The following is a 22469-nucleotide window of genomic DNA, read 5'->3' on the forward strand; positions in this document are numbered from 1 at the left end:
TCAGAACCTGAGAGAAAAAAATGTGTTCATCGTAAATCACGTTGTCAGCATAAACTGTCTGGTCATGCTGGTACAGTGTGGCCCAGGTTCTCAGGCATGCAGAAACACTCTTATCAAACAGAACCTTCCAAGGGCTCAGAGCTGGGGTCCCAGGAACTAGTCAGAGACTAGTCTGTAAGCAGTCCATTTTGGGGAATGGGTAGGGTTGACCAAGCCAGGCTTACTGAGTTACCCTTTTCCCATACAAGGTCATACAGGAATTCTAGCCAGAGTTTGAGTCCAGGTCAGTCTGATTCTAAAAGCCTGTGCTCTGTCCGTGAGTTTGAATTTTAATAATCTTTTATCCTGCTTCGCTAATTAAAAACTGCTGGCTCTGTTAGATGTGGCTGAGACTTGGACCGTGCCTGTCCAGCTTGACAGACACTTATGACAGGTTTTCTTTTTTCCTCATGTGAAGAAAGGGAGCCTGATTTGAGTATTTGTCAGTAGTTTTGTAAGTAATGGTGCTAACAATTTCTGGTTCTTAATAATTTTCAGTGAAGTTTATTTTGGTTATTACCATATTGAAAATTAGTTTAGAAGAGTAGTCTATAATTATTCCTTTTGTACTTAATACAGTTTTCATTTTAAAAAAGAGAAATGTGATAGTGGAGTTAGACATTTTAGTTCTCAGTTACAAATTGTCTGCCTTGTAGGTAATAGATTTGAATGAACTTGTATAGTTCTCAAAAGCTTTTAACCTTTTTTCTTTTCTTTAGGTATTTGTGGAAACACTAGACAAGTGTTTTGAAAACGTCTGTGAACTGGATTTAATTTTCCATGTAGACAAGGTACAGCTTCTGTAGTATCAAATTTTCTAAAATTTTTATCTTAGAAAAATGTTAATTTATATTTGTCAAAGTAAAAATAAATTCAGTGAATAATGCTATTTTTAATCCTTTATTCAGTTCATTAGTTGTGTTTACTACGAGCCAGGCACTGTGTTTAGTGAAGAAGCTTCAGACCCTGACCTAGAGGAATTCATATCTAGAGGATGAGATGAGAATGAAGGAAATTACATTTAAACTGGATTTTTTTTGTTTTGTTTTAGAAAAAAAGGTTAAAGGGTTCATAGATATTTCACAGACAGAAAAGGAGGGGATGACTCTACAGGCAGAAATATAAAATACATGCTTTTTATGAGGGGAAGATTTGATATTGATCAGGAAATCTAATTTTAAAGTACCTTTACTCGCATGGATTTGGGACTTCATTCTGAACCAATTTAATTTCTTAAAACAAGTGTTTTTTGGCCTTGTTGCTTTGTTTGTTCATTTTGGGAGGGACAAAACAAAATAATTTTCTGCTTTAAGGGTGGTGGATTGGTAGGTGGGAGAGTAAAGACAAGGAAATCAATTAGAAGTGTACTGCAGTAGTCCAGAAAGAAATGAACTAAGGCAGTAGAGCTGAGATGAAAGAAGGTAAATTGATAGGACTTGATGGTCTATTGAAAGGAGGTGAGAGCGAGGGAGAATGACTGAATTCTTTAGTGTTACTGGCTGTTGGGGATAGGGAATTTATGAGAGATTCCACTTCTACTATACATGGATTTTTTTCTCTGTTAAGTTGATAAAATATAACATTGTTTTGAATGGCTAAATCATTGAATAAAATTGTTGGGAAATATGAAAACTTTAACAAAAAATTGTGATTTTTAGAAGCTTCATTGAAATGTAATTCACATACATTAAAATTCAGCAGCTTTAAGCATACATTTTACTGAGTTTTGGCAAATGCATTTAGTTATGTACACTACCACAATGAAGACATAACAAAAAAATGCATTTTATTATTTGTGAACATCAGAAGAATACATTTACCATTAGCCAGTCCTTTAGGTCACATTTCTCATCTAAGTCATTTACTTTCATATATTGACTCATTTTGCATAAAGAACTTAACCTGGATATTTTTAAGAGAATTCTTTTTAGTTTTCTATTGCTTTTTTCTATTATCTATCTTATGCTATTTGCACTTACAAAGACTCCTGTTATTTTTAGGCCTTAGGGTTCACAATATTCTAAAGTATGTTTTGGTACATGGCTAAAATGTTTAAAATTCTATTTTTAAAATGATTGCTCAGAGATCATTAGATCAAATGACTGCTCAAATCATTATATGTTACATGTAGCAATTTTTTGAGAAAATGGAGGATTCTATTGTAAAATGTTGCAGTAGGAATAAAGTTGTTGCATTTGTAATAGAAAAATTTTCCTTAATAGAAAAATTAAACTCTTACATATATATACCTTCCATACATGACACACGGTGTTTTTATAACTTCTATTTTACATTAATATACATTCATTTTAGAAAAATCAGAAAAAGCAAATAAGAAAATAAATAGAAGCCATCTCAATTTCAGAGATTGTCTAGTATTAAAAGATAAGTTGAGGTACATTAAACATTTTAAGTTTATTTGCATAAAAATGGATTCAAATTGGTCAGCACCTAACCAGAATTGGTTATGAGCACTCCACTGATGCAAGCTAAATGAAAGGCGTTTATAGAGAAGAAGCAGAAGCAAAGCAAGGGAATTATCTGATGAAAGTGAAAAAAATGAAAGTTGCTTGAAAGTGAAAGTGAATGGCTATTGCATGAAAGTTGCTCAGTCGTGAAAGTTGCTCTTTGCGACCCCATGGATTACATAGTCCATGGAATTCTCCAGGCCAGAATACTGGAGTGGGTAGCCTTTGCCTCCTCCAGTGGGTCTTTCCAACCCAGGGATCGAACCCAGGTCTCCCTCGTTGCAGGCAGGTTCTTTACCAACTGAGCTATCAGGGAAACCCTGGCTGTTGCTTAAGCAGTTACATTATTTGGGAAAGCCAGGTTGGCTGTGTATGTTGGTTGGTCTTAGGTTTTGATTTCTTAACCTTGAGGCATTTCAGGCTTAGGTTTCACTTTGCTCATGCAGACTGTTAATGTATTAGAACCACCCCGGTCTAATCACCTCCTTGTTTAATTGACACTCAGTTCAGTTCAGTTCAGTCACTCAGTCGTGTCCGACTCTTCGTGACCCCGTGAATCGCAGCACACCAGGCCTCCCTTCCATCACCAGCTCTTGGAGTTCACCCAGACTCATGTCCATCAAGTCAGTGATGCCATTCAACCATCTCATCCTCTGTCGTCCCCTTCTCCTCCTACCCCCAATCCCTCCCAGCATCAGAGTCTTTTCCAATGAGTCAACTCTTCGCATGAGGCGGCCAAAGTACTGGAGTTTCAGCTTTAGCATCATTCCTTCCAAAGAAATCCCAGGGCTGATCTCCTTCAGAATGGACTGGTTGGATCTCCTTGCAGTCCAAGGGACTCTCAAGAGTGTTAGCATTTTAGAGTATGTGTATTTCTAGATTTTTTGGTACAATTAAGTACACAAGCAAATATGTCTTTATAGGATCATATATATAGTAAGTAGCCTGTTCATATCACACAACCATGTATCACTGTTTTGGAACCTGCCAAAATTAGCTGTGCCTCTTCTTTCTGGCCTCAAATCTTGTTTTAATTTTTCTTCAATGCAATGAGAAAAAGTTTCAGTTTAGCAGAAGTTACAGACCAGTCAAGTAGACATTTCTTGTCCCTATTAGTTGTTGATGTTCAGCTGCTAAGTCGTGTCCAACTCTTTGCAGCCCCATGAACTACAGCACTCCAGGCTCCTCTGTCCTCCACTGTCTCCTGAAATTTGCCCAAACTCATATCTATTGAGTCAGTGATGCCATCCAACCATCTCATCCTCTGCTGCCCCCTTCTCCTTTTGTTTACAGTCTTTCCCAGCATCAGGGTCTTTTTCTGTCCCAATACTCTCTATCTAAAACAATGCTAGTCTTTTTTTTAATCACTTCTGTGAAAGTAGGCTTGTTTTCAGCTGCCAAGCAGCCCTGGACCTTCTAGCAGTCAGGGATCTCCTAAATATCTTAGCTCATTTCTTCTTAGGGGCAAATTCTGCACAACCCTGTGAGTGCTGTTAGACCACATTTGGGTAAAGGAAAGAAGGAAGTTGTAAAGAATACCCATTCTGTTATCAATCAAGATGGATTAGTTTATGTTGCAGTAACAAATACCAGATTATTTCTAATTTATGCAGTATGTTTATCTTGTGCTACATGCTGTCTCTCTGGGATCCATGGTAACAGTATCAGTTTTTATGTTAGAGAGAAATGAGTTTTCATGGGTAAATTTATCTGCTTTTTTGCCAATGTTTTACCACTACAAACTTGGATCACTAACTTTCATACGATAATTTCCACGTGATCTACCAACCAACCCCTAAGCCATTGTCTTTTCCTTTATTGTGATTGTTGTTGAGCTTCTCGTTACCAGCCTTTAAGTAACAGTTTCTTTATCAGTCACATAAACTAATATTTGTAGTCACCCTGAAGAATGGAACAGTACCCCCAACCCAAATTTATTTGGATGTAGAGACTGAAGATACCACATGTACACCAAGAAGATCTGATATGAGAAGGTTTATCAGTCACATAATAAGCGTTTAGGGGGAGAACAAGAACAGTGACTATCTTGAGGTTTTATGTGGTTAGCGGGTTGGGACTAGAATGAGGGTTTCCACATGTAGCTCAGGTCTTGCACAGTTTGAATTTCCTGGCAGTGTAAAGGAAGGAGCACATGGACTTTCTTATCAGTTCTCCCAGATGTGGGCAGGAGAGGAGAAGGGAGAACAGTGGGGCTTGCAAGCTGTCAGCAGGCAGACATCAAAAATAGAGTCAGACTCTTTATTACAGTTTAGTTATATTGCAGTCATAAGATCTAAAATATGAGTAACTTGGTTTATTTCTTACTTACATGGCCATTGTGGGTTTACTAGGAAGGTCTGCTTATTTGCTCAGTTGTGTTACCTGCCCATTTCCTGCACAGCCTGGCTCTAATTGAGCAGCCCCAGGTTGTTGCTGCTACCGCAACACACCATCAAATCCCAGGGCAAAGATGGTAGAGCTGAAGATTTATAAAGAGCTTGGTTTGGAACATGTATGACTTTGACATTGACAGCTGTAATATGCTCTATTTCTCCCTGCTTCTTACCCGCCCCACCCCGCAAAGAAAAAGATCAGAGTAAGGGAGATCTGATTGGAGGCCTCAGTATCTTTCCTACCCTTCGGGCCAGAAGAATGAAGAATTAAGAGCTAAGGTGGTTTCCTCTAGCCCATTCTCACTTAAGGAGTTTCATAGCCAGTCCTTAAACCACAGGATATACGATGAGAGTCTTCTTTTCCTTCCACCAACAGAAGAAATGAACCTTTAAGAGATTTCAGCAACCACGCCTAAGTACCAGTGAGTAAGCAGAGAAAAAAAAAAAATAGAAATACTATGTTATAAAAAAAAATAGAAAATTAACATGTGATGCAATATTTTTAACAGATTTTGCTCAAATTTCACAAAATCTTACACTGATGTCCATTGCTTGTTTTCTTTAAAAAAAAAAAGCCATCTCAACAAGAGAAATGAAAAATAGGCTGAACAATCAGTAAATATGCTCCATGAGAAAGCATGTGTAACTACTAGAGGAGTTAATGAAATTTCTGAAAAAGGAAAAAAATATCAAAATTAAAATTTTCAACGGATAAATTTAAACAGACACGTCTGAGTAAATAGAAAGGTAGAACCCATTGTCCATATTGTAGCATAAAAAGTCAAGAAAGACTGAAAATGTTATCTGTGGTTAATGTTATATGTTCATGGTTAAAAGTTATATGTGGTTAGTATTAACTGCATACTTACAGAACCAATTACTTCCTCAGCGAAGACTTTCTTCAGGTTCATGACATTATCAGGTGAAAGTTTTGATTTATATAGCACTTTGATATGTCAGCTATCCTCCTGAAGAGTAATTACACAAAAATTTAATGTATTTTTAGATTTAATGAAGTTCTAATTAATATATTTTGAGAGACAAAAAGATTGAAAATGGAAAGATAGTTTACAGGTCAAGGAAAATGGAACAAGAAATATCCAATATAGAAGAGAGAAAGACTGAGGCATATTCAGCAATTTTAAAAATGTATTAATTAGTAGTATGTTATAATATATTAAAGTATGTTGTATGCTTTCCCTGTCCATTTTGCCTTGAAAATTGTATCAAAATTTTGATGGACTAGCAAAATATACTCTTAATTCCTTTCAAAATCATTTTCAAAGTTATCATACTGTAGACTTTTCTTTCACGATATAATGTTAAAGAAGAGAGAAGTCTATGTGGAGACTGTGCTCTTGAGCAGCAGAACCTGCTCAGTTGCATCAATCTCAATGTTGACCACATGCCTGTAGAACCAGGTACTTCCTTAGGCAAACAAGCAAGTACTTTCTTCAGCTTAATGACATTACCAAGTGAAAGTTTTGATTTGTATAATACTTTGTAATGTCAGCTAACCTGTTGGAGAATTAATTATACAAAAATTTAACATATTTTTAGATTTAATAAAGTTCTGATAAGTACATTTTGAGAAGATCTATTTCTGAAGGTAAGCTCTTTTTTTAATGTTGGTGTGACTCCAGTAAAACCCAAAGACATCCATTTTCTTACTTAAAGTTTTTCATTATAGCTTTTCTTTTATTTATAAATACCTGTGGAGCTAAAGCATGATAAGAAAATATCATATTTCATTGATTCTAAAATGCTGATTTTCTTTCACATTTTTGAGATCAGTTCAGTTCAGTCACTTAGTTGTGTCTGACTCTTTGCAACCCCATGGACTGCAGCATGCCAGGCTTCCCCTTCCATCACCAACTCCCAGAGCTTGCTCGAATTCATGTCCATTGAGTCCATGATGCCATCCAACCATCTCATCTTCTGTCATCCCCTTCTCCTCCTGCCTTCAGTCTTTTCCAGCATCAGAGTCTTTTCTAATGAGTCAGTTCTTCCCATCAGGTGTCCAAAGTATTGGAGCTTCAGTTTCAGCATCAGTCCTTCCAATGAATATTCAGGACTGATTTCCTTTAGGATTGACTGGTTTGATCTCCTTGCTGTCCAAGAGATGGATTCTTCTCAGGAGTCTTCTCCAGCACCACAGTTCAAAAGCATCAATTCTTCAGCACTCAGCTTTCTTTTAAGTCCAACTCTCACATCCACACATGACTACTGGAAAAACCATGGCTTTGACTAGATGGACCTTTGTCAGTAAAGTAATGTCTCTGCTTTTTAATGTGCTGTCTAGGTTGATCATAACTTTTCTTCCAAGGAGCAAGTGTCTTTTAATTTAGATCAATATACATTTACAATTCTATAGCTTGTCATAATTTAATTAGCAGCATTTTTCCTTTTCAGTGGTTCATAAAGTAATGATGTTTTTAGTATTCAAATGTAAAGTTAGTGGAGGTGATGGGATTTCAGTTGAGCTATTTCAAATCCTAAAAGATGATGCCGTAAAAGTGCTGCACTCAATATGCCAGCAAATCTGGAAAACTCAACAGTGGCCACAGGACTGGGAAAGGTCAGTTTTCGTTCCAATCCCAAAGAAAGGCAATGCCAAAAATGTTCAAACTACTGTGCAGTTGCACTCATCTCACACACTAGCAAAGTAATGCTCAAAATTCTCCAAGCCAGGTTCAACAGTACATGAACCATGAACTTCCAGATGTTCAAGCTGGTTTTAGAAAAGGCAGAGGAACCAGAGATCAAATTGCCAACATCCACTGGATCATCAAAAAAAACAAGAGTTCCAGAAAAACATCTGCTTTTGCTTTATTAACTACACCAAAGCATTTGACTGTGTGGATCACAACAAACTGTGGAAAATTCTTAAAGAGATAGGAATACCAGACCACCTGACCTGTCTCCTGATATCTGTATGCAGGTCAAGAAGCAACAGTTAGAACAGGACATGGAACAACAGACTGATTCCAAATTGGGAAAGGAGTATGTCAACACTGAATATTGTCACCCTGCTTATTTAACTTTAATGCAGAGTACATCATGTGAAATGCTGGGCTGGATGAAGCACAAGCTAGAATCAAGATTGCCTTGAGAAGTATCAATAACCTCAGACGTGCAGATGACACCACCCTTATGGCAGAAAATGAAGAAGAGCTAAAGAGCCTCTTGATGAAAGTGAAAGAGGAGAGTGAAAATGTTGGCTTAAAACTCAACATTTAGAAAACTAAAATCATGGCATCCGGCCCCATCAATTCATGGCAAATAGATGGAGAAACAGTGGAAACAGTGTCAGACTTTATTTTTCTGGGCTCCAAAATCACTGCAGATGGTGAATGCAGGCATGAAATAAAAAGGTGCTTAAAAAGAAGAAAAGTTATGACCAACCTAGACAGCATATTAAAAAGCAGAGACATTACTTTGCCAACAAAAGTCCATCTAGTCTAGCTATGGTTTTTCCAGCATTCATGTATGGATGTGAGAGTTGAACTCTAAAGGAAGCTGAGCACTGAAGAATTGATGCTTTGAACTATGGTGTTGGAGAAGACTGTTGAGAGCCCCATGGACTGCAAGGAGATCAAATCAGTCAATCCTAAAGGAAATCAGTCCTGAGTGTTCATTGGAAGGACTGATGCTGAAGCAGAAACTCCAACACTTTGGCCACCTGACGCGAAGAATGGACCCATTGGAAAAGACCCTGATACTGGGAAAGATTGAAGGCGGGAGGAGAAGGGGACAACAGAGGATGAGATGGTTGGATGGCATCACTGACGCGATGGACATGAGTCTGAGTCGGCTCCCGGAGTTGGTAATAGACAGGGAAGCCTAGCATGCTCCAGTCCATGGGGTCACAAAGAGTCAGACACAACTGAGTGACTGAACTGAGCTATACTTACATTTGAAGAAATACCAAAATGTGAAGTGAGATTTATTTAGACCACTTAGAATTATAAATACAGGTATTAAAGATGACTTTAGGTACATTGTTTAAATTTGTCTTAGCAAATATGTATATTAGCATTTTATTATCAAATTAGTAAGCATATGACCCACGTAAGTACATAGGTGGAAATGTTCTAGCATATCTTAAATATGTCATTTCATCTTAATTGGCTATTCTGTCTCACTTAAAAAATCTAAACAGTACTATAGTTTTTAGAGTAGAGTTGTAACTCTGCTTTGCCTCCTCTTCACCCCTTTTCAAAACTCCTGCTCCTTTTGCAAGAGGAGAAGAAGATGTTCTTTGCAAAACACATTTGACAGAATATTTATTGAGTCCTTCACACTTTGCAGGGTTATGTGAAAACTATTTCCTTACCCCAGTCCTCAAGTAGCTCACACTTGTTTTAGGAGGACGTGTGATACCTGTGTGCCTCTGTCTTTTTCTCACAGGCACTCAGACAGCCATTAACACTGCAGTGTTACTCATATGTTTCATTATTTTAAAATTAAAATAATAATGCTTACCTTCCTTTAGAAACAAGTCAGATAACACTGAAGGCTATATGATTAAACATGAAAGCTCTTCTTCCCTCATCCCCTCCGTGCACCAACTCACCCCTACCGCACGGTGCTCCCAGAAGTCATTCCTCTTAATAGTGTATTTATAAAATAAATACTTTGTATTTATTTTCAAGGATATGCATAGTTCTCTTGGTTCAGTGAATGATTATGTTTTTATTTCACATAATGTTCTATGCCTTGCTTTTGTCTTCATCTCTCTTTGCTGCTGCTGCTAAGTCACTTCAGTCGTGTCTGACTCTGTGCGACCCCAGAGACGGCAGCCCACCAGGCTCCCCCGTCCCTGGGATTCTCCAGGCAAGAACACTGGAGTGGGTTGCCATTTCCTTCTCCAATGCATGAAAGTGAAAAGCGAAAGTGAAGTCGCTCAGTCGTGTCCGACTCTAGTGACCCCATGGACTGTAGCCCACCAGGCTCCTCCGTCCATGGGATTTTCCAGGCAAAAGTACTGGAGTGGGGTGCCATTGCCTTCTCTGATCCTTCCATATCAATATATATGTATCAGCTTCATTCTTAAGTGAAATATTGTATATACCATGTTTTACTTGACTACCCCTGTAGTAAGATATTAGTGTAGTCAAATTAAAAGACGTTTGGTGCCAAGGACCTCATTTCTAGCATAAATTACAACAAAGTAGCTTTTATGTTTTGAAAACTAGTGACAGTCCATAGAAAGGACTCTATGTAATTTGACCTCCTTCCATTTCTTTGGTTTTAGATGCTTGTTTCTACTTGACTTGTAACTGTTAAAAAGTGAAATCTGTTTGATTTAATCTTCATTTACTCTCCAATGATTATATAGGCTTTACTCAACCAAGATGCTGCTGTCTGTAGCACTATATATAAATATCTAATAAATGTGGTTTATTGATGGGGTAAACTGTTACATATAAAAAGAATGCCATGTTTTTTAAATTTTAAGATAATTGAGATAAATGATTTTGAAGAAGAAAAAGTGTTGTCATATTGTCATCTAATACTTGTTAGATGCACTTATTAGAGGCCAACAGTGGACATTATGCTGCTGCTGCTGCTAAGTCACTTCAGTCATGTCCGACTCTGTGCGACCCCATAGACGGCAGCCCACCAGGCTCTGCCATCCCTGGGATTCTCCAGGCAAGAACACTGGAGTGGGGTGCCATTGCCTTCTCCGAGTGGACATTATAATGCTGTATAAATAATAATAAAATAATACAGAGACCACTTAAACGTATATGTTGTAGTAGTTTTAAGCAGAAGTCTCATGTTCTTCAGTTCAGTTCCGTTCAGTCGCTCAGTCGTGTCTGACTCTTTGTGACCCCAAGAATCGCAGCACACCAGGCCTCCCAGTCCATCACCAACTCCCGGAGTTTACCCAAACTCATGTGCATCAAGTCAGTGATGACATCTAGCCATCTTATCCTCTGTCGTCCCCTTCTCCTCCTGCCCCCAATCCCTCCCAGCATCAGGGTCTTTTCCAATGAGTCAACTCTTCACATGAGGTGGCCAAAGTATTGGAGTTTCAGCCTCAGCATCAGTCCTTCCAATGAACACCCAGGACTGCTCTCCTTCAGAATGGACTGGTTGGATCTCTTTGCAGTCCAAGGGACTCTCAAGAGTCTTCTCCAACACCACAGTTCAGAAGCATCAATTCTTCAGCGCTCAGCCTTCTTCACAGTCCAACTCTCACATCCATACATGACCACTGGAAAAACCGTAGCCTTGACTAGACGGACCTTTGTTGGCAAAGTAATATCTCTGCTTTTCAATATGTTATCTAGGTTGGTCATAATTTTCCTTCCAAGGAGTAAGTGTCTTTTAATTTCATGGCTACAATCACCATCTGCAGTGATTTTGGAGCCCAAAAAATAGTCTGACACTGTTCCCACTGTTTCCCCATCTATTTCCCATGAAGTGATAGGACCAGATGCCATAATCTTCGTTTTCTGAATGTTGAGCTTTAAGCCAACTTTTTCACTCTCCTCTTTCACTTTCATCAAGAGGCTCTTCACTTTTTGCCATAAGGGTGGTGTCATCTGCATATCTGAGGTTACTGATATTTCTCCTGGCAATCTTGATTCCAGCTTGTGCTTCTTCCAGCCCAGCATTTCTCATGATGTCATGTTCTTCATTGACTCATAAAAAGAGTTATTGTTCAACAATGTAAAAGGTGGCATGCTTGTCTTCTCTTATCACTCACAAATATTCAGCACCTTTGAGTTACCTCTTAAATTACTTAAATACATACGTGGCTGTTGCCTTTAATATTGTTCCTCTGAACCAAAGAGTTCCAAAAAGCTTCCAAAGAGAAGCTTTTTTTTCCTCTAGCAATATATGCTTGTGTTAAAAGTTTTCAAGACAAATGAATAAAATCTATAGAAGAAAGTAAGTCTTCTTTCTTCCTCAGTCCTCCAGTCCCATTGCTTAGGTAACTACTATCTATTAAAAAATATTTATAACACGTTGTACACCTATTTGAATGGCTAAAGTCCAGAACATCGATAACATCAAATTCTGGTACGGATGTGAAGCAACAGGAATTCTCATTCATTTCTGGTGGGAATACAAAAAGGTAGTCACTGTGGAGGACAGTTTGGCAGTTTCTTTTCAAAAAAGTAAACCTACTGTCATCATACAATCCAGCAGCTGTGCTCCTTGGTGTTTGCCCAAAAGAGTGGAAAACTTCGGTCCATACAATAGCATGCACATGGATGATTATAGCAGCTCTTTTTGCAGTTGCCAAAACTTGAAAGTAACCGAGATGTCTTTCAGTGGTAAATGGAAAAACAAGCTGTGTTACATGCAATCAGTGGAATTTTATTCAGTGCTAAAAACAAATTATCAAACTATGAAAAGACATTGATGAACCTTAAAATAGATATTGCTAAGTATAGGAAACCAATCAGAGAAGGCTATGTACTGTATGATTCCAACGGTATGGCATTCTGGAAAAGGCAAAGCTATGCAAATACTGAAAAGATTAGTGGTTGTCAGAGCTGGGGAAGGAGGGGAATGGATGAATACATGGACCATAGAGGGTATTTTGGGTACTCTCCGGGACACAACAGTGATGGCTGTTTATCATAGAATGTAGAACAGCAGAAGAGAGCTCTGAGAGCGACTGTGACTTCGGGTGATCTTGTCTCAGTGTAGGTTCATTGGCTTTAACAGATTCGCCACTCTCAGTAGGCAGTGTCTGTCAGAGGCCAGGGCTGTATGTGTGGGATAGCCTCTGTACCTTCCTCTTAATTTTGTTTTGAACCTAAAACAGCTCTTAAAAGATAAAGTCTTATTTTAAAAATGATTTATGTGCCTTTCCAGAATTTTTCTGGGTATATCCAAGTGTGTGAATGTATGTAATGTTTTTAGTGTACCTCAATGGGACTGTATTATAGATATTGTTCTGTCCCACTCATTTGTTCATTTAATAACTATATTCCTGAAGAATCTGTATATTTCTCTCATTATAAGGTGTGTGATAATATGGTAGACTCACCATTTTAATTTTATATTTTTGTTTGCTCTTACCAACAGTTTCATTGATCGTTTTTATACATGTATCTGGCTCCAGTAAGTTTTATTACTTTATTAAGTGACAGGCTCGTTTTCTCTTGCCTGTAACTTTCAATTCAATTTTTATTCTCTTGTAGAACTATGAGAATAGTGTGTACAATGTAATCTCATTTGTGTACATTAGATATGCACACACATATAACGAGTATGTGCGTCAGTTTTCTGGAAGGATATATAAGATACAAGTAACTGTGATTATCTTTGAATAGAGGGACCTAATAACAGAAGCAGAGGGTGGTAGAGACTGTTTTTATATATGTTTATGTTTTTCTTATATGGTGAATTTTTTAAAAAGTAAAAATGAAATTTAAAAGTTATGGTCTATGTCCAGAAGAAGCTGTGTGGTTGGGTAGATAGGGCATTTTTTTCTTTAAAGCAAAAATACATCGTTAATGTGGTATTTGCCACTTTTTAAACACTTAAAAAAATTCATAAAAGAGAATGAAAACTTATTGAACTTTTAGGTGAACATCAAAGCAGTTTAGTAGATGAGTTGTATTATAAGCATATTGTTACCCTTTTATTTCCTTAAAAATCTGGTTTTAGTAAGATTTATAAAACAAAATACTGAAACATGTCATCCATATGAGTTAGGGCTAAGCTGAAGGCAGAGCTTATCCTCTTTTTCTTACTAAGTCAGCCAAAATTCTTCCCAATTCTTGGAACATGAATTTTTCTGTCACTGGACATGTTCACCTTCTAAATTTCCTCTCCTCATATGCCATACCTTACTTTGGACACATGGCATGCTCAGTCCATGGGGTTGCAAAGAGTTGGACACGACTTAGCAACCTAACAACAGCAACCTGGATAGTATTGGAGTAGCCTCCCAGTTTGGAGAAGGTGATGGCACCCCACTCCAGTACTCTTGCCTGGAAAATCCCATGGACAGAGGAGCCTGGTGGGCTGCAGTCCATGGGGTCGCTAAGAGTCGGACACGACTGAGCAACTTCACTTTCCCTTTTCACTTTCATGCCTTGGAGAAGGAAATGGCAACCCACTCCAGTGTTCTTGCCTGGAGAATCCCAGGGACGGGGGAGCCTGGTGGGCTGCCGTCTATGGGGTCACACAGAGTCGGACATGACTGAAGTGACTTAGCAGCAGTAGCAGCCTCCAAGTTGATAGTTCTCTTTCCCAAACTGTTCATCTCCTTGGATTTCTACATAACTTATGGTACCTCCTCACTGAGAATACCATCTTTATGCATTTATTATCTTTGTAATGACTGAGATTATGTTTAGGAATTTAGCTCGTATTTTCTGTCTTTTCAGGATCTAAATTTGCTTTCATAAGGATTTTTTTAACTTTGAGGACAAATTTGCATACATTCTTAGAATTTGTTGCTTACAACTCACACTGGTAGGCTGCTCGTATTTTGATACCTCTAAACTTAGCAGACGTTTCAGTATTACTGAAATCTACAGTTCTACCAATCTAGTGCTTGTGATCTAAGATGTTTTGAAAGGCAGTAGAACAATGTGTGTAGGGATGAAGCCACAAGAAAGCCTGAGCAAAACGGGACTGGTGGAATTGCTACACGTTTATCACTGTTAGAAGTCATGCTGTCTCATGAGAATTTGTTTTACAAAAAAGAGAGGAATTTCTACTGCTAAAAGAGAAGTTTTAATGAATCTCTTTCCCCTCAGTTTAGTTCAGTCACTAAGTCCTGTCTGGTTCTTTGTAACCCCATGGACTGCAGCATGCCAGGCTTCCCTATCCATCACCAACTCCCGGAGCTTATTCAAACTCATGTCCATCAAGTCATTGATGCCATCCAACCACCGCTGTCATCCCCGACTCCTCCTGCCTTCAATCTTTCCCATCATCAGGGTCTTTTCCAGTGAGTCAGTTCTTAGCATCAGGTGGCCAAAGTGTTGGAGTTTCAGTTTCAGCATCAGTCCTTCCAATGAATATTCAGGAACTGATTTTCTTTAAGATTGACTGGTTTGATTTCCTTTCAGTCCAAGGGACCCCCAAGAGGCTTCTCCCAACACCACAGTTCAAAAGCATCAATTCTTTGGTGCTCAGCTTTCTTTAGAGTCCAACTCTCACATCCATCCATGACTACTGGAAAAACCATAGCTTTGACTAGACGGACTTTTGTTGGTAGAGTAATATCTCTGCTTTTTAATATGCTGTCTAAGTCATAGCTTTTCTTCCAAGGAACAAGCGTGTTTTAATTTCATGGCTGCACTCACTATCTGCAGTGATTTTGGAGCCCGAGAAAATAAAATTCTGTCACTGTTTCTGTTTTTTCCCCGTCTATTTTCCATGAAATGATGAGACCAAATGCCATGATCTTCATTTTTTGAATGTTGAATTTTAAGCCAGCTTTTTCATTCTTCTCTTTCATTTTCATTAAGAAGCTCTTTAGTTCCTCTTCACTTTCTGCCATAATGGTGGTGTCATCTGCATATCTGAGGTTATTGATATTTCTCCCTGCCGTGACTTTTCTTTCTGAACACTTTTTACACATACAGTTCTTATTAGCTATTATAAGGTAATTTTATCACCTAGTTACCTTCTTAACCTTTAACTGATTTTCATAGATTGACTAAAAAATAGTACTTATTATGAATAAATTATTTCATTTATTATTGTTAACAGAAGAAAACAAGGTATTGGACTTGAATCAATCAGATTTAGGTTTGAGTCATTAATTTGCTACGTATTAGCTTATGTATCTTGAGTAAGCTGGTTTATTCTCTCAGTGTAACAGGTTAATGTGAGAATTAAGTCAGATATTGTAAGTCCAGCAGCATCAAAACAGAGTTTTAATAAATGTTATCTAGTAACAGAAAGGATATTAGTTGAAGTGATGATATTTAGTACTATTTTTTAAAGCTTCTGTAGCTTCTTGTTTTATTTTGTTTGTTAAGGAAGAATAATTTGTAGAATTTTTCAGAATTGGAGTGTGAAGTGTCCAACTTTCCAAAATGAAACATTAGTAAATAATGATAAGATATTTTAAAAATCATGAATATATTTGCATGAAATCCTAAAAGAATGAAAATTGAATAGCTTAATTCTATATTTAACTTTTTTAAAGTTTTTGTTTAAAAAGAAAACCCTGTAAGGTACTGTGCTACAGTACCATTCATGAATTTGTTGAATCCCTATGAAAAGTCAGTGCATACTGTTCTAACTCTGTTTTACAGGTAACAGACAGAGAGGTCAAGTAACTACTGAAGGGTGAATGGCTAATAAGTGATAGTCGGTATTTACACCTATCTAATTTCACAGTCTCCATTCTTAATGCTGCCACATTATTTTAAAAAATGTGTATTATAGCACAGTATACTGCTCTTGACACCCACTTCAGCTTTGAATTGGTGATTTTTGATTCAGTAAATTCCTTATGATAAAACATCTGGGTTATAGTTTTTCTCCCCAATGGAAAATGATATTTTTGTCATTGTAATGTTTTTGATCATGAAAAATCTGAGTAATTAGATATGTAGAGAGAGCTTTGGGGTAAAAGTATTATTAAAAGTGAAAGGTGCTCAGTCTTTCCAACTCTTTGTGACCCCATGGACTGTATATTCTCCTAGGCAGAATACTAAAGTGGGTAGCCTGTTACTTCTCCAAGGGATCTTCCCAACCCAGAGATCAAACCCAGGTCTCTTGCATTGCAGGAGTATTCTTTACCAGCTAAGCTACAAGGGAAGCCCAAGAATACTGGAGTGGGTAGCTTATCCCTTCTCCAGCAGATCTTCCCGACGCAGGAATTGAACCAGGGTCTCCTGCATTGCAGGTGGATTCTTTATCAACTGAGCTATCAGAGAAGCCCAAAAGTATCATTAAAGTACCTATAATATAAAGAAAGCACCACTTCCTATAAAATAACAAAAGCGCCACTTCCCAGGTGGCGCTATGCTATGCTATGCTAGAAAGAAAAGTAAGTGAAGCCGCCCAGTCATGTCAGACTCTTTGTGACCCCATGGACTATAACCTACCGGGCTCCTCCATCCGTGGGATTTTCCAGGCAAGAGTACTGGAGTGGGTTGCCATTTCCTTCTCTAGGGGATCTTCCCGACCCAGGGATCGAACCCGGGTCTTTTGCATTGCAAGCAGACTCTACCATCTGAGCCACCAGGAACTCAAAAAGGGTGTGTTGCCTCCCCATCGGGAATCAAATCCCAGTCTCCCGTATGACAGGCAGGAATACTCAGCACTATACTAACAGGATGCTAAGTCATTTCAGTCTTGTCCGACTCTGCAACCCTTTGGACTGTAGTGCGCCAGGCTCCTCTGTCCATGGGATTCTCCAGGCAAGGATACTAGAGAGGGTTACCATGCCCTTCTCCAGAAGAATCTTCCTAATATAGGGATCAAACCTGCATCACTTGTATCTCCTGCATTGGCAGGCAGGTTCTTTACCACTAACGCCAAAGAATCTGCCTGCCAATGCAGGAGACAGGAGAGACAGCAGTTTGATATCTGGAAGATCCCCTGGAGAAAGAAATGGCACTCCACTCCAGTATTCTTGCCTGGAAAATTCCATGGACAGAGGAGCCTGATGGGTTACAGTCCATGAGATTGCAAAGAGTCAGACATGATGGAGCAAATAAGCACAATATAAAAAAAAAAAAAAAAATTTGCTTCATTTTAAATCTAGAGCTAGTAGTAAGGCCAGATAGCCTTATTAAGTACCTCGAGCATAAAACAACTTAATAATTATTGATGAAGAATCTAGTATATAAGGCCCTAATAGGTCATTTTTTTAGCTTTAATTTTGATTCTATAATCATGGTAGCTAATGTTTGTAGATTATTTATTTTGGGGGCACTTCCATGGTGGTTGACCTCACTTAATCTTCTCAACACTCTAGGAAGGAGATATTATTATTATCATCCGTGTTTTACAGCTCATTAAACTAAGATTTAAAGAGGTTTGTATAATTACCTAAGGCTTCACAGCAGTGACATAGTGTATTATAAACTCTCACTCCAAATTATTTTTATTTTACAGCTCATAAAACAGACACAGCAGTATTTGAAAGAAAAATTACTGGAATCATGAAACATAGTTTTCTTTATGGATGTGTATTATATTTTCCTTTAGGTTCACAATATTCTTGCAGAAATGGTGATGGGGGGAATGGTATTGGAGACCAACATGAATGAGATTGTTACACAAATTGACGCACAGAATAAACTGGAGAAATCTGAGGTGAGAATGGAAAGTGCTCTAGTTACTGAAGGGAGTGAGCGTGATCATAAACTATGCATGGTTTGTAGTTTTCACTGTTTGTCCTTCAGTATCACCCTTTAGTACAGCTGGTAGGCTTATTCGGTTTTGAAAATAAATGGAATATACACATTTTAGTATGTTAAATGTTCTGTGACCACTATCCACCAAATAGTTTTGTGTATTCTTTTAGCCACAGTCATAATTGCTTTGAGTAATAAATAAAATTTCCAATTCTTATTGCTTAAAAAAGAAGTCATTTACTTGAATAGTGGAATCAGTATTTGTTATGTTCTTAGTCATTAATTATCCAAGAAATCTTAGAACTGGTTTTCAAAGATACTTGAATTTAATGTTTTATAAAACTATTTCTGAAAAAGGAAGGGAGAGAAAATGGAATTCTCATAAGGAAGTAATATTAATAATAGGTGCTTAGTAGGCCTGGATGTACATTGAAAAAAAAAGAAATTCAGCACTCTAATCTTTTATTTCTGGATCCTTGTCAAAGGTCACTGACACGTTAGCTAAATCATATATACTTGATACAATGACACATGTATTCATGGCTTTTGTTGAATTCTAGAAGAGCAAGATTTGGTGATATACAGCTGACTTTGTGCTGTTAGGTTGAGTGAATGAGGACCAACCAGCACTTTAGCCTTGTGTAAAACTACTTTATAATTGCATGCTTCTTCCCTCAATAACAAGGCTGAATATCAATAACAAAGCTGAATTTATCAATAACAAGACTGAATATAACAGGTGCTGAAGCTGAACCACTCAAGTGGGCATTATTTTAGTGGTCTCTTATTGCTGTAGAAGAAATTTAGAAGGATGAATAGTCTTGATACCTCATTTAGCACTATACATGTTTGAGGATACCCTTACCTCTGATATTTATAGTCATAACTCAGAGTAGAAAACTAATTTTATTTATAATTATTAGTAGAGGTGTTCAGGTAATCTAAAGTAAATATTACTATAAAAGCAGAGAGATATTAAAAATATGCTAGTATTGATTTACAACAGGTGAGTTGTGAAGAATTTTTATCTTGTTGGCTCTTTAAAGGATCAGCATAACAAAATGCTGTGCTCATTGTAATTAAATGAAATACAGGATGGTGGATAAATCTGAAATCTGAGGATTAGAAACAGTTGAAGTTTTGTATAAAAGCCTTTTCCAATGTTCTATTTTAAATTAAAGTAAGTCCTACATTCCTCCTTACCTCAGTCTATTATCCTTCTTGGTTTCCCAAAGGAAGGGCTTGAAATGGGGAAGAACTTAAAATTATGACTCTTCTAAGTAATTGTATATATTTTATATGTTCTATAACCAGTTTTTAAAATACTGGTTTTTGAAAAGGGAAAACAAACTAGATTAATAGAAAAAATTTCATTTTAGGACAAGGAAAAGGGCTCAGAATATTTAGAATATTTAGAGTTGGCTTGCAATGGATTTTTCAGTATGGCAAAAGATTTACTATAAGCTCTAAGCTATAGTTTTTAAGGTCTTAAAATGATAATTTATGTAATCTTAAACTTTGCTTTGCAAAACTGTATGGATATAGATTTTAAATGCTAAGACACAGACAGTGATACAGTCCCTTAATAACTAGTCCAAAATGAGTGGTATGTGGTAATTTATAAATTCTATGTAATCATCTGTAAAAACATATCAACTTCTTGTCTGGAATTTTCGCCTTTCCAGGTATTTAATTCCTTTCCATTGGTGGTGCCCTTCACCCCTTTTCCTCCTTAGTTTGCCATCTGTAATATTGATAGAAGTCATAAGAGACCTATAATTATTCCATAATGGAAATTTGCTTTTTGATTGTCCAGTAAAACTTTGTTAATAAGCCAGTTTTTCTTATCTATAAAGAGCAGTAAAATACAGAATTGATGTTTTCAGTGGAAATGGTTATAAGAATATTACAACTTGTAAAATGTCCTTTCACCGAAACAGTGCTATTGAAACTGGTTTTGAATCCTAGGGAATGAATACTTCCGTTTTTCATCCACTGATCATTTTTTAACATGTATAATCAATTGTTGTCTACTGCCAAATTAGTTTTCTTTTTCTTCTTTACAGAGAAATATGTTTTAAATCTGATGGGATAAACTAATGTTATGTATTTATCAAGCATTTCCCTATATGTGATGTCTGCTAATATTTTACTCACAAGATAGAATTTTGAGTCATAGTGAAGCCATAATTTAGTTCTGATCACATTTTAAGAAATTGTGTTGAAGAAACATTGACTTTGTGTAATTTTCCAGTAATTTTCATATATGTTAAATGTGTTTGGAAGGCTGCCAGCTTTATTCCAGACACGGGGAAATGTTAAAGATTTTCATAAGGGTTTCATTTCCGTATTATTTAAGTTGGTTATATCTACCAAATATATGACTGCAGAATAATCCAAAATTATTTGTGAGTAAACTGTAAGCTTTTATTAATCTTACTCTTAACAAAATTTTAGTTAAAATGTACTATATAAGCAAAAATTTACAAAGAAAATCTTAAAGTTCAGAAAACCATGATTGATGAAAAGACTTATTTATCATATTCTAAAAATTGACTATTGTTTAGAATATCATGTGTCTTTTAAAAAGCCTGGATGTAGTTACAGTACAGCTTTTAAAATATAACATGGATGTTTCAAGGTCCCTTTAACTTTGTCAGAAATAAAAAGATTTTATTATTTTAAAAGTAGTGTATTTCCAGTAACAGTCAAAAGTGAGCCAGTTTAATTATCTAGACAAGTAGAAGCAAAGATGACTCAGATCTTTTAAAAGATGAGAATCAAAGATAATGCTCTGAATAGATTTTCCTCTCTCCTGCTTTAATAGATAAGTGGTTTACTATAAGGTTGGGATCTTGGGAAAGGAGGGTTTAAGCTGGGAGGTTGTTGGGACTTGGGGACCTGGAAGAGGCACTCAGGATCTGCCTAGGTGTGGAAAGACTCCCTGGGTGTGGAGGTGGAGGGGTGGGGCTGGGAACATATGTATTTCATGTGATTTTCAAGATGAATAAATGGGTCTGAATTTAGTCACTACTTTTTAAAAGTCAGTCCTCTTTTTTCCGAACATCCTGATCTTTCTAGCTCTTTCCATTCTTCTCTCTTACAGACCTTTATCTTTCAATCTCCCAGACAGGACAGGTAGACAAGGTATTGCTGACTTTGAGAAAAATGTACTTTAACAAAGGGAAAGCAAAATGATGTCAAAGGCAATTAATTATTTAGGCCAGACTCAAAAATTCTTTGTGTTAATGAGCCCATATAGTCCCTGTAGCTATTTTCCATTCTCGTTTCTCCCTGTAGTTACTCATCTTTTATTGGACTTAGTGTATTTTATTAGTATATCATTGATGTCATCTTTGTTCTGTTTTGTCTGCCTGCATTGTGAAGGAAAGTTTAAATTTTTTGTTCTTTTTTTAAAAACATTGTCATCTAACTGATTAATTACATTTCTAGAAATGACAATTTACTTTGTGCATATAAATTATAGAGTTTATTTTGAGCACCATATGGCAGAACCGATCTTAATTTAACTCTCACAGATACTTTTCCCTCATCTTTCTAAATTAGGATTCTATTAATAACATAAAATTGCCTGCTGGGTTTTAGAAGCTCTGAATTTAAAAACCAAAAGCTGAACCTTTAGAGATTTGGATACAAAGTGGGAACCCACAAAGGCTTAGAACAGTGACTGTTAAATAGTCCCTTTCCTCCCACTTAATGGTTTTCAGTTCCAAAGTCTTAACAGAATTGCTTTTACAGTTTTGACTGACAGATGAATATTGAAAGTGGCCAGCAAAGTAAAATCAGAAATTTTCTAAAATTGAACTAAATGCTCTAAAACATGGAATTAAATATATTGACCAAACTAAAATGGATTTCTACTGTAGCAAGCTTCTGATATCTAAATATATCATAATATGACTCAATAAGATATTGTAAACCTTGAAAATTTTTGCAAAGCATATTGGCAAAAATTGAAAATGTTTTAAATAGACTCCTAGCCCTACAAAACTAAATTTTCTCTATTTCCTGTGAATTTTTCACACCACAGGTTACCTGTGTGAATTTCCATATAGAGATGATAATGAACAACTTTTTGTACAGAGCCATTTCAGGAAAAATGAAAATGTTTACATACCTCCATTTAAAATTTCAAATGAAAATGCTTTCTTGAGTCTCATGCAGGGAAAAATATATAAACTTAGGTTAGCCACTTTAGTAATTAGAAAAATGCCACTGAGAATCTGGCAGCGTTTTTTAGACAC

General features: G+C 36.8%; 1 protein-coding gene across 8 annotated transcripts in view; it reads left to right on the plus strand.

Moving 5' to 3' along the window:
• AP3S1 (adaptor related protein complex 3 subunit sigma 1) overlaps positions 1–22469 on the plus strand; it is a 75754-nt gene that overhangs the window by 47665 nt on the left and 5620 nt on the right. For 3 of the 8 annotated variants that reach the window (NM_001046416.1, XM_059890525.1, XM_024997680.1), the window contains 2 exon segments: positions 759–830; positions 18056–18163. In NM_001046416.1, the coding sequence (NP_001039881.1) occupies positions 759–830; positions 18056–18163 (180 nt within the window). 8 annotated transcript variants of the gene reach the window in all.

The sequence above is a fragment of the Bos taurus genome, chromosome 10 (genome assembly GCF_002263795.3).
Source record: "Bos taurus isolate L1 Dominette 01449 registration number 42190680 breed Hereford chromosome 10, ARS-UCD2.0, whole genome shotgun sequence".
NCBI classification, from domain to species: Eukaryota; Metazoa; Chordata; class Mammalia; order Artiodactyla; family Bovidae; genus Bos; species Bos taurus.